Below are 13,670 nucleotides of genomic sequence, written 5' to 3' on the forward strand. Positions count from 1 at the left end.
ACACACGATAAAACACTTTGCTCCTCACCCCGGCTGACCTCAGCTCTTTTCTTTTTTTTTTAACGCTTCCTGTTCCCATTGAGCTGTCATGAAGGCTGAACAACAACCTCAGAGATAACAGATAACAACCGAGGAATGTTTTATCGCTCGCGTCGTAACACGACACCAGAAGGGAAGTATAAAACTGTTGATCGCACAGACAAGCCAACGACTACCCTTTCGAAAATGTTTTAATGTTAGACGTGCAAATCCATCTGTGTAAACATGTATTTTTTTCTTTTTCTATATTCATTTGTGCAAATATTGCTTCTTTACACCACTCCTCTCTCTTTACCGTTTCTTTTTCTCTCGCTCTTTTTAAATCTTTTTCTTTCTTAATGAGAGTATTGGAGTTTGTTTATCTGTGTGTGTGGTGTGAGTAGCAGAGAGAAAGAAGCATACAAATAGAATATGGATCTTAGTAAGTGTTTCAGATGTTAAATATAAAATATTTTATTTAAGACTTGTGATGTAGAAAGTTCATGCTGTTTTGGCTTAAGAGGCGTGTGAATTTTTGTGAACTGATTGGAGAAGCCCTCGTCAGCCGATAACCGTTATAAATCAATTTATAGCCTTTGATAACCCACAGCTCCTTAGGGGACATCTCAAACAGAACAAGAAAACGCTTCCGTCTCTTATCAAGGAATGACTGCCTACCATAGATAAAAATCGTTGAAGGGGGAATTTCCAGTCTGTGTAACAAACAAGTAGATTTTATTGTGTAATCAATCCCGCGATCGGGGAAACATTTTATTCTTACTAACATGGCTGTGAGGACCCTGTGGATCTTATGTGTCGCTAATCTTCTTGCTATAGAGGTTCATGCTGGTAGGTAAAATGTTATAGTTACTTCAAAATATGAACATATTTGAGTTGTGATTCCACTCTGTAGCAGTATTTTTCTTCTTTGTTTATTTGTTCTGCAGTACACGATATAGCTGAAGCGCATTTTAAAATGTTCGCATGTGTGATCACTAAAGTATGAACATAAGGTCTCACCACTGAAAGCAAGAACTTTCTCTCAGATGGTTAGCCAACGACAGTTTGCTCCTCATACTTCACCCTTTCTCAAATAATGCGAAGTATGACAATGCAAAAAACAAGCATGTTAAAATTTTGCGTAGGGTGATTAAAGATACTGCCTATTATTGTAAAACGGAAGAAACTGTGGCAATAATCATAAAGAAAAATATTTGCAATGCATATTTATGATTAGACTGCTAAGTTTAGTTTTGACGAATCAGAGTATATTTTATACACGGGTTTAGGACTGTTTGTGCTCTGTAGACGTTTTCTCAGGCTGTGTAAGATAAGACGATGACACTCTTAATAAAGAACTGATAAAAGTTAGTAATAAATCGAAAGTAGCACTGGGTCCACTATCAGTGTGGGGCAGCAAACCTTTCTTCCTCAACCCAGTTGTCGGCATTAAATAATTGTAAGACGAAAGGAAGCAAAGTAGAGATTGCCTAGAGAAAAGGCATTTTGTCTATCACTTCACCCCCCTACCCATCCGCCTTTAAAAAAAAACTAAAAAGTTAAGGACAGCCTTTGTATTTACCTTAAACTTAGAATGACAGAGGTGAAAGAAAGAGACTACATGGGTTTTAAAAAAAAAATTACTGTCTCCCTTAGATGATTATAATGATGATAGCGCTTAACTTGACCTCTAGAAAATATTTTATTTAGATTCTAGGAATAATTTAATTGTATCACAATAGATAATACTGTTATTTACACCATCCAAATTTATTTACTCCGTGATTTTGATATTCAATCAAGAATCCTGTCATTCAAGAGTGATATCAAGGCAGTGTCGTCAAAAGTTTGGACTAGAAAAGCTCAACTGTCATTATTCTCGAAGCGACTATGGAAAAAAACTGCTTAAGTTAGGAATATCACAAGTTATTGTTGTTCAGCTTAGATTAAAGTTCGTGTAAGCTAGTTACTAGGAAACATGACATTTTCCCCTGTAGCAGGTGATTGAAGTGGCCTAAGATAAATATGGGAGGGTCCAGGTAAATACTGTCGTGTTTGTATGTACTCCAGTGATCAGGTAAGGTGGAGTTTATGGTGAGGTTGTGACCTTTGCAGCGTGGGCAACAGATAAGAGCTTAAATAATAAATTCGGTTATGTGCTTCAATGGCAGGTGTCCATATTTTTTTCTTTACATTTCAGATTCTTAAATACTATAATAATAATTATAAACGCGCTGATACTTTTGTAATTTATTTTTAGGAAGTTTGCATTTTAAATAATGTTATCAGTTTAAGAAAGTATAATGAAACATGTTTATGTTGCAGGTTTGCATATCAGTGGTTGTGAAAATTCGATAATAGAGGGCACAGTCCCCTCATTTACATGTGGAACATTTGAAGAAGAAATGCTTCAGTGGACGGCTTATAACTACTTAGGTCAAACTGTCATACCTGGTTCGTGCAACAATCACACGTGTACATCTACCACTGACCACTTTAATTTAAGCATCGGTGGTACTCAGTCCACTGGCTACACATCAAGTCTAACAATAAAAGGGATCACAAGATCAGATAGTCAATTATTTTGTAACACATCCAAAGCACACTCTGAATGCAATTTAAATGTGATCGGTAAGTCAAAAAATGAATATTTTGCTTGTAGCCATTTGTCATGTTTTTGATGTTATATGTTTTCATTTTCTTTCATTTGTAAAACCTTTTTTTAGCTGTTAATATCGGTGGGAACACTTGTTGGTACTAATGTGTTTCTTTCATTTTCTTTCTAAAAAATATTATGATTACTACTAATTAGTCACCCTAAAGCTTCTCTGTCGAATGCTAAGCGTATTTTGCTAATTTATTACAGTTCTGCAAGGCAGCAGGCCTACTTTCACTTCATTGAAAACACTCTAAATGAACTCGAACCATATCGAAACATTATTGACAGCTATTTGTAAATGGCGATTGTTTAATCTCTGCTTTGGCCTTATTTTCTTAGCATTCATATTCATCTCTTAGGCTTAATAAAGTTTGAATTAACAAGGGATACCCACCCGATAAATTTTTTTCTTGGAATTGATATGTTATGCTCTGTTGTAAAAATAAGTCGCACATTTCTTGTTATTCGCTACTTTATCTAACAGCATATAATATTTTTCAAGGCTATGTATCTTTACTTGCTTGATGGATTGGTCAGCTCTAAACATGACATACCTTACATTTATTATTTGATTTTAGCTTTAACGATACAAATAACATTACTTTTATATGTTACGTAAAGAAGTTTCTATTTGAAGTTACGTTACAGTTTATAAATAATGTAAACCACGCTGATCCAACAAATTGTGGGAAGGTGCTGGGCATTGTCTTAAATTTGTTTAAAAGGGTGAAGTCCCAAGTAGTTGATAAAACTGTTTAAAAATGGTAGAATTTTAAAGTGGTAAGTACAAAGGATTCCAAGAAGAGAGACCATCATTTAAAAAATTCGCTGGTCAGTAGAGAATCGGCAAGGAATTTAAAAACGTTTTTCATGTATTTCCCATTAAAGTATATATATATATATCAGATGTATTTTTGTTTACTAGATACATTTTATGTATTACACATCTACCACATACTTTTCTAGCACCTGGCTGCGTCGTTCCTGAAAACTGCAGCGTGCGGATACTAAGTTCGCAAATCCACGGGGCATGCGCAGTTGAAAGGATGTTTATCTCAGGTGGCAATTATTCTTGCACGTGGCTAGTAAACAATGACAAGGTATTTTACCCAGGTGTTTATAACAAACGGTTAAGAAATTTTAAAATATATGGAAATTCGTCAAAATGTATTTTATAATTACATAAAATTCATTTCAAAAGTTTTTTTTTTTTTGAATAGTATTTCCAAAGGTATGCAGGTTGCTCACTTTTACTAGACGTCAGTAAAAATAGTTGGAAAATGTTTGTGTAAAGTAGGAATTTATCGAGAGAAGCAACTAAATCTGGTTTAAACTCTACAAGTCAAGTATCTTAGACGTCATTGTCGTATAAATTATAATAAAAGAGACCTTTTTACTGTTTTGGAATGTAGTAAATGCGAATAGAATTAATAGACTGGTAGTTTTTGGCATAGCTTTAGAAAAATATGTAACAGATATCGTGTTGTCCATTAAGAGTGTTTTGGTATCTTTAAATATTCAATAATAATAAGTCAAAAAATATTTCAACCTTGCTGCAGATAAAAGGAACTTTCAGTCAGACGCTGACTGAGTATACTGTTGAAGCAACAAAATATTGGAAAGGAGTTTGCCATTTGAGTATGTTAATACCTGTTGACCAGCACTTCTTCATCGTCAACATAAGTATAGACCCTGGGCCACCAAACTATTACGTTGGGACTCTGAACATCACACGTAAGATAACTTCTTTCTTGTTAGAGTTGCTAATTTGTGTTTGAGCATTAAATTCTTTATACCTACAATGGCACAAGAAAAGCTACCGTGTATGTTTGTAAAGCGAAAAGAAAAGTAACTATTTTCTTTACACAATATGTATTAAGAGACTAAACTATTTCTCTTATTCTTATTTGTATTTTGTCTCTCGCTGGGTATTATATTAGCTGCCTAAGAGGGTATATTATAAAAGCCCGTTTGTTACCATAAAAATCAAGTGAAATAAAGGACAGCCAGTGTTTTATTGCAGTCTTTACTTCATTCATTATTCTACAGATGGTCCATCATCAGTTCACATCTCAGGCAACACAAAAATATCAAAAAATGGGACTGAGACTGTGTTAGTGTGCACGGCGATTGATGTTTATCCTTCAGCTGTGTTTGTCTGGAACATCACGTGTGACAACGAGACTCACAACGAGACCTCGAGCACGTGCATCCTATCAACAGCCCACGTGGACGACGAGATGACCATCGAGTGCAAGGCGAGCAACAGTGTCTTTGAGAACGTGTCTTCTTCTGAGGTTTATGCTTTAAGTACCAGAGGTAAGCACAAAGTACAAATATATTAATAGAATACCTAAAGTACTTAAAATTAATACTATTTGAAACTTGTGATTTTAAACTATCTTTGATGACAAAGACCGTCATCACCTCTCTACCTTAATACTGTCAAGGTAAGTACTGAAGTGGTCATATGCCTCCATATACATGTGTAGGATTTATTATGTCTACGTTACTTTGGATATAGTTATTAGATAAAATTACTCTGTCCAAAACGTTTACGAGTAGGATATGTGTTAAATACATAACAAAATAATGTTAACCTATGTTAGTGCGCATACCTGGTTTTTAATATAATGCGTTTGATTCTATCTTAAAGCACATTGACAAAAAATAAATATTTCTTTTGCTAAAGTGATCAGGTTTTTTTTCAGATGACATAAAGGCCCCTAGTGCTAGCTCAGCAGAAAGTAATTCAGGAGCAATAATTGGTGGTGTTATTGCTGCTGTGGTTATTATCGCCGTCGTAATAGGTGTTGTCATTGTATATATCAAGAAAAAACGAAAAGGCAAGTACAATTACATCTTATATGTTAAACATTATTTTTTTCTCTTGCAAATTAGATGGATTATACATGACGAAATCGTATAAACCAGGGTTTCTGTAATTTTTATTAATTTGCGTTTATTTTGATTATATTATTCCTTTTTTTAAATCCTTGATTTGTAAACATAATTTATTGTCCAAATCAACATACTTTCACACACACACACACACATGCACAAAAACACACCCATAGAACTCGCGATGTCTGTCAGTATGAAAAAATGGATAAAATAGATTGCTTTTGGTGAAAACATACCTGTTTGTGGTCTCACTGCTGAGAATACATTTTTATAAATTTTCCTACTCTACTAAACTTTAGGTCGCCTTTACACGTTTTGTTTTACCTTTGCTTGTTAAACACAACTTACTATACCGGGGTTTCGGTTATTTTGTTCGCTTCACGGCAGGTCTTTTATTTCACTATTTTTTTACAAGACATATCACAGACTTGATCTTGGCTAAGGCGAGTATTTTTCTCTTTAATTACTTTAAAAATTTAATTGCTCGCTAAAATTGTGCTTTTTTGAACCCTAATCATCGCATGAAAAATTAGTTATCAGGAAAGTTAAACATTGCTTTTTATGAGTACATATGCTTTACTAAGTAAATATAGTACATAGTACATTATATTTTTATACTATATCTTATTATAATACATTATATCAACCACAATTAACACCATTCTTCCTCACGATGACTCTCGTTGTCCTTCCAGCATTCAACAGCTTTGCACATATATTAAAGACCTCAGCAAGACTAAATTAGACAACTAAAATCGAATGTAGTAAACATAATTCTACATTTATTTTAAAACTGTGATTAAGTGAGTATTTATTCTGTAGGTTCAGGAGAACCAGAAAGTAAGAGAAGCGTTCTTGGATCTTCTTCTAACACTGCTAACTTCTGTGAAGAAACTACTCGTTCTTCGAATCCTTATTCCGTGGCCAACAAGTCCAAGACAGGGACATCAGTGAAACAATATGAAACACCATCGGGGAATCTGTACACCGCTGGTACCCAATTGATAGTCAATCACAAAGAGCTTGAAAACACAGCTTTTGATGAAGCACCTGACTGTTATGTATATATAAGTGAAAGTAATGTGGACCTTCAAGACAGGCAAGACTCACAAGGAACACAGGAAACAAAGACAGCAATAAATCGGGAAATAAAACAAAATAACCCACCAGCAAGCGAGGACATATCAGGTATGTCACATTGTCTTAAAATTGGTTGAAAATTATTAAGGAAACTATATAATTGAAATAAAAACAAGTAAAATAAATAAAGTGAGAGAAAAGTAACTTTCGAATTTTTGTTTGTTTATTGTAGATGTTAACGTAAATGGTCATGGCTTTAAACTTATGATGACATTACTTAATATTTCATAATGGATCTGGATTTTTCCTTTCAGTATTGTATAAAATCAATTAAAACAGCATTAATAGCATCCTTCAAACTTAAAACTGACGATTATACATAATTGTTGTTGTGCACACAGAATGGCGATGTGTGAGAGACTAGGTCACAATAACATAATCTAATAAGTGGTGGAACCTTTTAATTTAAATTTGCAAAACAAGTGTGAAAATGATAAAGTTTAAAAATGTGTGACATACGTAGAAGTCAATAGACAAGGAGGCACCTAAGTATAAAGAACATAACACTTTTAAAAACTTCCAGACACTGGCTACACGAGTGTCACAGAAGTGGCGACTGATTCCGAGTTGGGCATCTATCATGTTCCCTGGGAACCTATACCTATATCCATGGACCAAGATGCAAATGTAAGACAACTTTTAAATGCTGTAAATAAAACCAACTTTCAACAAGTTTCATGCAACATTTATATCTGCATTTTGTCACAAAGTCCTTTTATAAAAATATCCTTAAACATTATAACTTAGAAAAGGTGACATCATACAGAAACTGTTTTTTACTACATTGTGTTAATAAACTTTATTATTTTTAGGAATCTGGGATCATTAGGCAAGGTATTTGCTAATGTTGGTTTTTTTGTGTTTCATTTCCTGTTACATATTTGTTCACAGGTCTACTCTATAGCAGGAGTAGCAGAGGACGAATATAAGGAGCTACACATTAAAGAAGAACATTCTCGGCAAGAAGTCCAAGCTTCTGACTACAACCACCTTCAGTTCACATAGAACCTGTCTTTGAGTGTTTAACCCTGACTCAACTCAGCAGTATTGCTGTTAAATTTGTTATGGACTCTGTTTACTATACATATTAGTCCTTAATTGCTTGAATCTCAAATCAAAAAAGAAAAACAAATCTTTAGAAAAAATGGATTTTGTTTACGTATTTTATGTTTTAATGTATGTATAGACACAAAGCTATAAAACATTGATGTACATGAAATCAGATTTTCTATACTTATTTTGTCAAAGTTTTTCTAAATAATTTTTTGAAACTTATAAATAAAATATTTCAAAATTAAATGCCAATATTGTTTTTTAAAATATGCACTTTATGTTTCTGATTGTTGACGGATTTTGTAATAAATTTTTTTAAAATATAATTAGCACTTTGTTAACATTTAATGACCAATAAAACTGTGTTACTCTCGTGATTCTTTTTATTTATTTATTCATTCTTATCAGAATTTAGCATCAGCTAGTGACTTAGTCTGAATGAGCACATGGGAGGTAAAAAAGGAAATCCCACACATATGCACTTTCTGTTTTCTTCTCTTTTATACTCTTACAATTGCACAATAACACAGACAAAGGCAATAAATGCTAAAACACTATAAAGCAAACAACCAGAAAAATGATTGTTTTCTTTTTATAAATTTATTTACTGCCTCATATTCCCTACTACTTTAAATAGACATATTTTCGTTTTAAAATTACAGCTCCAGCTTACGACACCGCCAGAAGACCTGCCAGCAATCAGCACATCTATGAGGACATTGATAAAAATTTCCAGCCTGCGGGCACCTGAGTCACGTGATCTTTGGTTTGGAATAGCTTCACATGCTTTAAGTTTTCTGCCCGTTTGTTTGTTGGTATATTATTCGCGCATATAAATAATGAAGTGACTAAAGAATGTTTGCTCAAAGCTAAAAAAAGAAAAACTGAAGTGGTGCTACTAACTTTATTTCACGTAAAACAGCTTGCTTATTGTAAAGTGGTCATTAATGTAAAAAGAAGATAACATTATATGAGACTTTTTTTTTAATCTCAGAGGGCGATTAGATGCACATCAATGCAAAAATATTTTTTGATGTTACTTTAAGTCAATATGTGTAAAACCTCATACATGTAACATTGTACAGGAGTTGGGTGGACAAGTGGGGGAGGGTATGGCGAACCTGTAATGGTTAAGGGCGGTTGGAAGGAAATATAACCCATGCGTGAAAAGCGAATGTCGTCAAGGCAGTTGTGAATAAGGAAAAGGTGAGAACTGAAGGGAGACGAACACCACCACAGCGACAACACCTCGGGCGCACGTCGTCATTGTCTGTTCTTCACTCAAGCGTATCAAGACAAATCTTGCTTTTCCTTCACGACTTGTAGTATGCCAAATATTCTGATGTATTTTTTTTTAGTGGCTGCAGTAGAGTGATTATACTCTTGCATTTAAATGTTGTTCCTAAGGAGTTTTGTGTACAGTGTTTGATGAGAAATGAAAGAGTAAGTTTGCGTGCGACTTTAGATGTTTTGACGGACATTTAATAAACTGACCCTTGTCATAACACACACACACACACCCTGAATTCTGGGAAATTATTCTGTGTTAGAGGTCGTTGTGTTTAAGGTGTGTGTGTAGGTGTGTTGATGGGGAGGGGATGTGCATAGAAAGGGTGTGTACTAGCTTTGGATAGACATATTGAAACATACACACACACTGGAATACAAAGTGTTGTATAGAAAAAAACCTCACAAAAGGGCCGAATTGCGTGTGCTGTGTACTATTTTGCTCGGAGGGGTTTAGTCACGATCACCTGTATACTTTATATCTCTTATCGCCTCACCTTTAAAGCAATGTTGAATAAAGTTTTTAACAACTAGTCCCTGGCAGAGCAACACAATACACAGCTTTTGTGCCTCAGTTACCTTACAAGGAACAATATTGTGGACTGGCAAAGTTGAAAAGTCGACCTGACCTGAATCTGTTCAGGTAATCACACAGCTCACATACCTCTCCTCCTACCTTTTCCCCTCTCTCTCTCTAGCAAAGGTGTACAGTGCACATTCCTCAACCTTTCGAGATAAAGCTTAGCCATTCAAAGCACGAGTGTGGTTTTATGTTTGTCCGCGGGCATTGCGTGTGTGTTTGTAAGTGTATGTGTGTGTGTGTGATATATTCTTATTCATATATATATATAGAGAGAGACAGGGTTAAATTAAATTCATAAACTCCCGTCTTATTAAAATTTTGTAATGTCAAAGCTAAACCGATTACAAACCGTAAAAATTAAAACCATGTCAACAGCCACAGCATGCTCAGAAAGAGAAAAGAAATCAAGTAAACAAAGATATTACTCATGCTTGAGACCAACAAACCACACAACACATTGTTGTTCAGCCAGTACAAGCTATTTATAATAAAAAAAATCAGGAAGCTCAACAACGCAGGAATGACTCCATTACTCGCATCGTAACAAGAAACTTTATACAGAAATGTCTATCTCACAAACAATCAAATGCATAAACTTTAAAAAATATGCTTCGTTATTAGTTTTCAGCAATCTGTGTTCCAAACGAAGCTTTTTCTTCAGTCTCTTTCATTTCTTTCAAAAGCTCCATTACACTACCATCGTTCCCCCTTTACTTGTTTTTTTTCACTATCAAGGTAGGAGTGTGTGGATTTCTTTTTCACTCTTTCTCTCTCACCCTTCTCTCTCTCTCTGTATATACGGGTGGTAAAGAGTCAGGTCAAGTGTTTGTAACCCCGGTATTCATTCTCAATGTGTGTCTGGCTTCTCATAAGGGCCACAGGGGCCATTGACGACTGTCAATGGGATTTAAAACTTGTCAAACCTGTTTCAAGCATTTACATTTTTAGACTCATCGAAGCAGATCCTCGTAAAAATACGCTTTCAAGGACCTAAAGAACCCTCTGGCTAATATGTGTGTGTCACTGAGTCCTGCTCCTTTCACTATTTACACAAATTTTATCTGCCCGATATTGTATTTGTCACTACAGAAAATCAAACACCTTCACGTAAAAGTTATCTAATAATGAACACTATTCTCAAATTTATTTCTCTTTCTCTCTGTGCAAATGTTGAAGCCCGCGTGGGCATGTATACACATGGTTTTGTGGAAAAAAACCCAACAACAACCGAAGAACAATAGCAACATAAATAACTTTTGCCTTCGACTTTTTTGGAACACCAACTCAGGTCTTCAGGATGTATCTTTGGGATTGTGTGTCCATGTGTTAGAGAGCAAACGTGACATGACATTAGTGTGTACAAAATAAATGTGGTTTTACTTCGTGGAGGACGGTGTCCCACTTTACTGGAGAAAAACCTTGGTGAATATGACACACGTGTATAAAGGAGGACATTCACTGGTCTGACAAGTCGCACGGCGATGTTTTTATAGTGTTTGTCATTGCTCCGATAGCAAGCAAGAAAATTAATCTCGTCCTAACCTCAGCTCAAAGTAAGGAATTTTTTTCATCGAGATTTGAGTGTGAAAGGTTTTATGTCTCTGTTATTGTGAAGGTGTTAGCTGGACCATGAAGATTTCCCTCTCTGTATACAGGTGACAGAGGCAATGGCTGGCAGACGACTGTGGATAACATGTCTCGTATCACTGCTCACCATAGAGGGTCATTCAGGTACTGCAAGTTTATATTTATTTTTTGAGATATGAAGTTTGTTAATCACCACTAATCTGTGTTCACCTAAGTTGTACAGGTCTGTATCGATTGATTGTTTAATGCTTTATCAATAATAAAAGAGTAGTTAACTATTCGTTTGTAAACACTACAGTTATGTTTGGTGCAGGTTCGAATCTTGTCTCAACTGTTACATTTTTTTATTACAGGTTTGACCATTGGTGGCTGTGAACAGGGCAGTGTCGTGGTTACTAACGGCACAGACCCTTCATTCACCTGCACCACATCTTTGTCGAACTGGTTGTGGTGGAAGATTTTCAGTGAGGAGGGAACATATTTCGGCTACTGTAACAGATGGGGATGTACACCGTGGAATATCCAGTATACGGTAGATGTGAAAGGTTCTTCGTCCAGCGTCTACACATCCAGTCTGATGATAAAGAGGATCACGGGAAACTCAACCAGGACACTAGTTTGTAGCAGCCCTGGGGAACCTTTGGAGGCTTGGTGCAGTCTGACAATAACAAGTAAGCTGGAAATGTAAACGTGCACAAAATAGTTTGTCAGTGTATATATTTATATACATAAACTACAGGTTATTCTCAAGAACTAACCATAGAGTTGAGACTCCATTTTTGATGAGTGCGAATGATAATATACTATCATCTGCTGGAAGATATTCACAATGACTGTACCGACTACCGATGAAGTGCAGATGAAATCGCGACCAGACGGTATCAACATAAATCAGTTACATATTAAAGTATTTATTCGGAATAAATTTATGACACAATCTGAAGTAATATTTATTGTATTATCACTCATACAGATGAACAATTTACTAAAGAAAATGAGGACAAAGGAACTGGATCGTCTGTCGATGAGAAAGGAGCGATAATCGGTGGCGTTATTGGAGGTGTGGTTCTCCTCGCCATTGTTATCGCCATTATCGTTGTCTGCATCCTCAGACGAAAGAAAGGTTTGATTTCTTATTCATATTCAAATACGTTTTAAAAAATATGCTACACATGTCTTGAAACCACTTTTGTGGTTTTATTCATTCTGTTTAAGATTAAGATTTAAAGACTGCACACGAGAAACTGAACTACTTTCTCATGATTATATCTGAACACATTGAGTACAACGATTGTCTTCTATTACCAACATAAAGCTTCAATCATAAGTTTATATTATATTTTATTCAAGTTGGAGTGATATTTGTGTTATTTTCTGCAGATAAAGACTTTGATGTTCAAAGGTCAGACACTACAAGTGATTCAGATCCGCCAGACTTTTCAATGGCTACCTACCAATGCACCAGATGTTAAACAAGATATTTTAAAAAGTCATAAAACTTGAAACCATTCCACACACTACAGTGAGACTGACAGAAGTTTCAGCAAAATGTTTGGTCGTTAATTTCTTTTTTTTTCATTTTTACTGAGGTTTACAAACTTGTCACAGTGCGACCGTTGAAACAAGTGCTGTTACTCCTAGTAGAAGGGAGGGGACAAGATTGTTTGTGCCTTGTTTTATATTAATGGATAAATGTGTGAATACAGTACCTAGCTAGTATGTTGTTTAAAGCTCTTGAACAAAATGTGTATATTAACTTGCTGCATTAGCCTAATATATGAAGGCTTAAAATATGTTTAAGCTCGATAAAAAAGCATTAAACCTACATTTTTCGGGTGTAAAGCTTATTATTCGCAGGGTAACAATACGTTGGTTATTCATAGAATGATATTTTTGAAGTCAAGGATTGCTTTTTTAGTCTTTTTTATTCTCTTTTCCCTTTTAGGCTTCTTTGTGATTTTATCTGCCCACTTCTTTTCTTTATACTTTCTATACGACAGGAGCGGGAGTGTGTGTGTGTCGCTGTGCATGCGGGTGTGTGCTTGTGTATATATGTGGTATATATCTGTGTACCTGAGCGTTGTAGTGTGTGTGTGTTTTTAACGTGCACAAACGTATCCAGTGTTACTTTTTTTTTTTTTGAAAGTGGTGTCTCTGATGTCTTTCTTGTTTATTTTACATACATTATGTTAAATAGTTCGGGAAATGCTTATATGTTTTTTTTATTGAAAATATACCTTGGAAGTATTATCATTCATTGTTTGTGCTTGAATATAGATGTATGTGCGTGTGTGTCTGTGCTATTCATGTCACAATAAACAAACTTATTTTGCTATTAGGAATACAAACCGACACCCGAACCCTTTGGACCATAAGAGAGTAAGAAGAAAACAAGCGTACCTGAGTAAGATTAGTGCAAGACTACATTTGTCGTGTTTG

At 35.1% G+C, this 13,670-nt stretch overlaps 2 protein-coding genes across 2 annotated transcripts; both read left to right on the forward strand.

Moving 5' to 3' along the window:
- The first annotated feature begins 421 nt into the window (after positions 1 to 421).
- On the forward strand, positions 422 to 8,063 carry LOC112568630. The gene is made up of 9 exons (XM_025246026.1): positions 422 to 867; positions 2,344 to 2,649; positions 3,644 to 3,777; positions 4,237 to 4,411; positions 4,727 to 4,996; positions 5,389 to 5,523; positions 6,404 to 6,769; positions 7,245 to 7,348; positions 7,613 to 8,063. Exons 1-9 carry the CDS (start codon positions 804 to 806, stop codon positions 7,724 to 7,726), a joined length of 1,668 nt encoding a protein of 555 aa, XP_025101811.1. The 5' UTR covers positions 422 to 803; the 3' UTR covers positions 7,727 to 8,063.
- A 2,845-nt stretch (positions 8,064 to 10,908) lies between these two features.
- Positions 10,909 to 13,266, forward strand: LOC112569427. Its single transcript, XM_025247191.1, has 5 exons — positions 10,909 to 11,197; positions 11,300 to 11,375; positions 11,585 to 11,902; positions 12,205 to 12,354; positions 12,612 to 13,266. Exons 2-5 carry the CDS (start codon positions 11,312 to 11,314, stop codon positions 12,701 to 12,703), a joined length of 624 nt encoding a protein of 207 aa, XP_025102976.1. The 5' UTR covers positions 10,909 to 11,197; positions 11,300 to 11,311; the 3' UTR covers positions 12,704 to 13,266.
- The last annotated feature ends 404 nt before the right edge of the window (positions 13,267 to 13,670 follow it).

This window comes from Pomacea canaliculata, linkage group LG7 (genome assembly GCF_003073045.1).
Source record: "Pomacea canaliculata isolate SZHN2017 linkage group LG7, ASM307304v1, whole genome shotgun sequence".
Classification (NCBI taxonomy): Eukaryota; Metazoa; Mollusca; class Gastropoda; order Architaenioglossa; family Ampullariidae; genus Pomacea; species Pomacea canaliculata.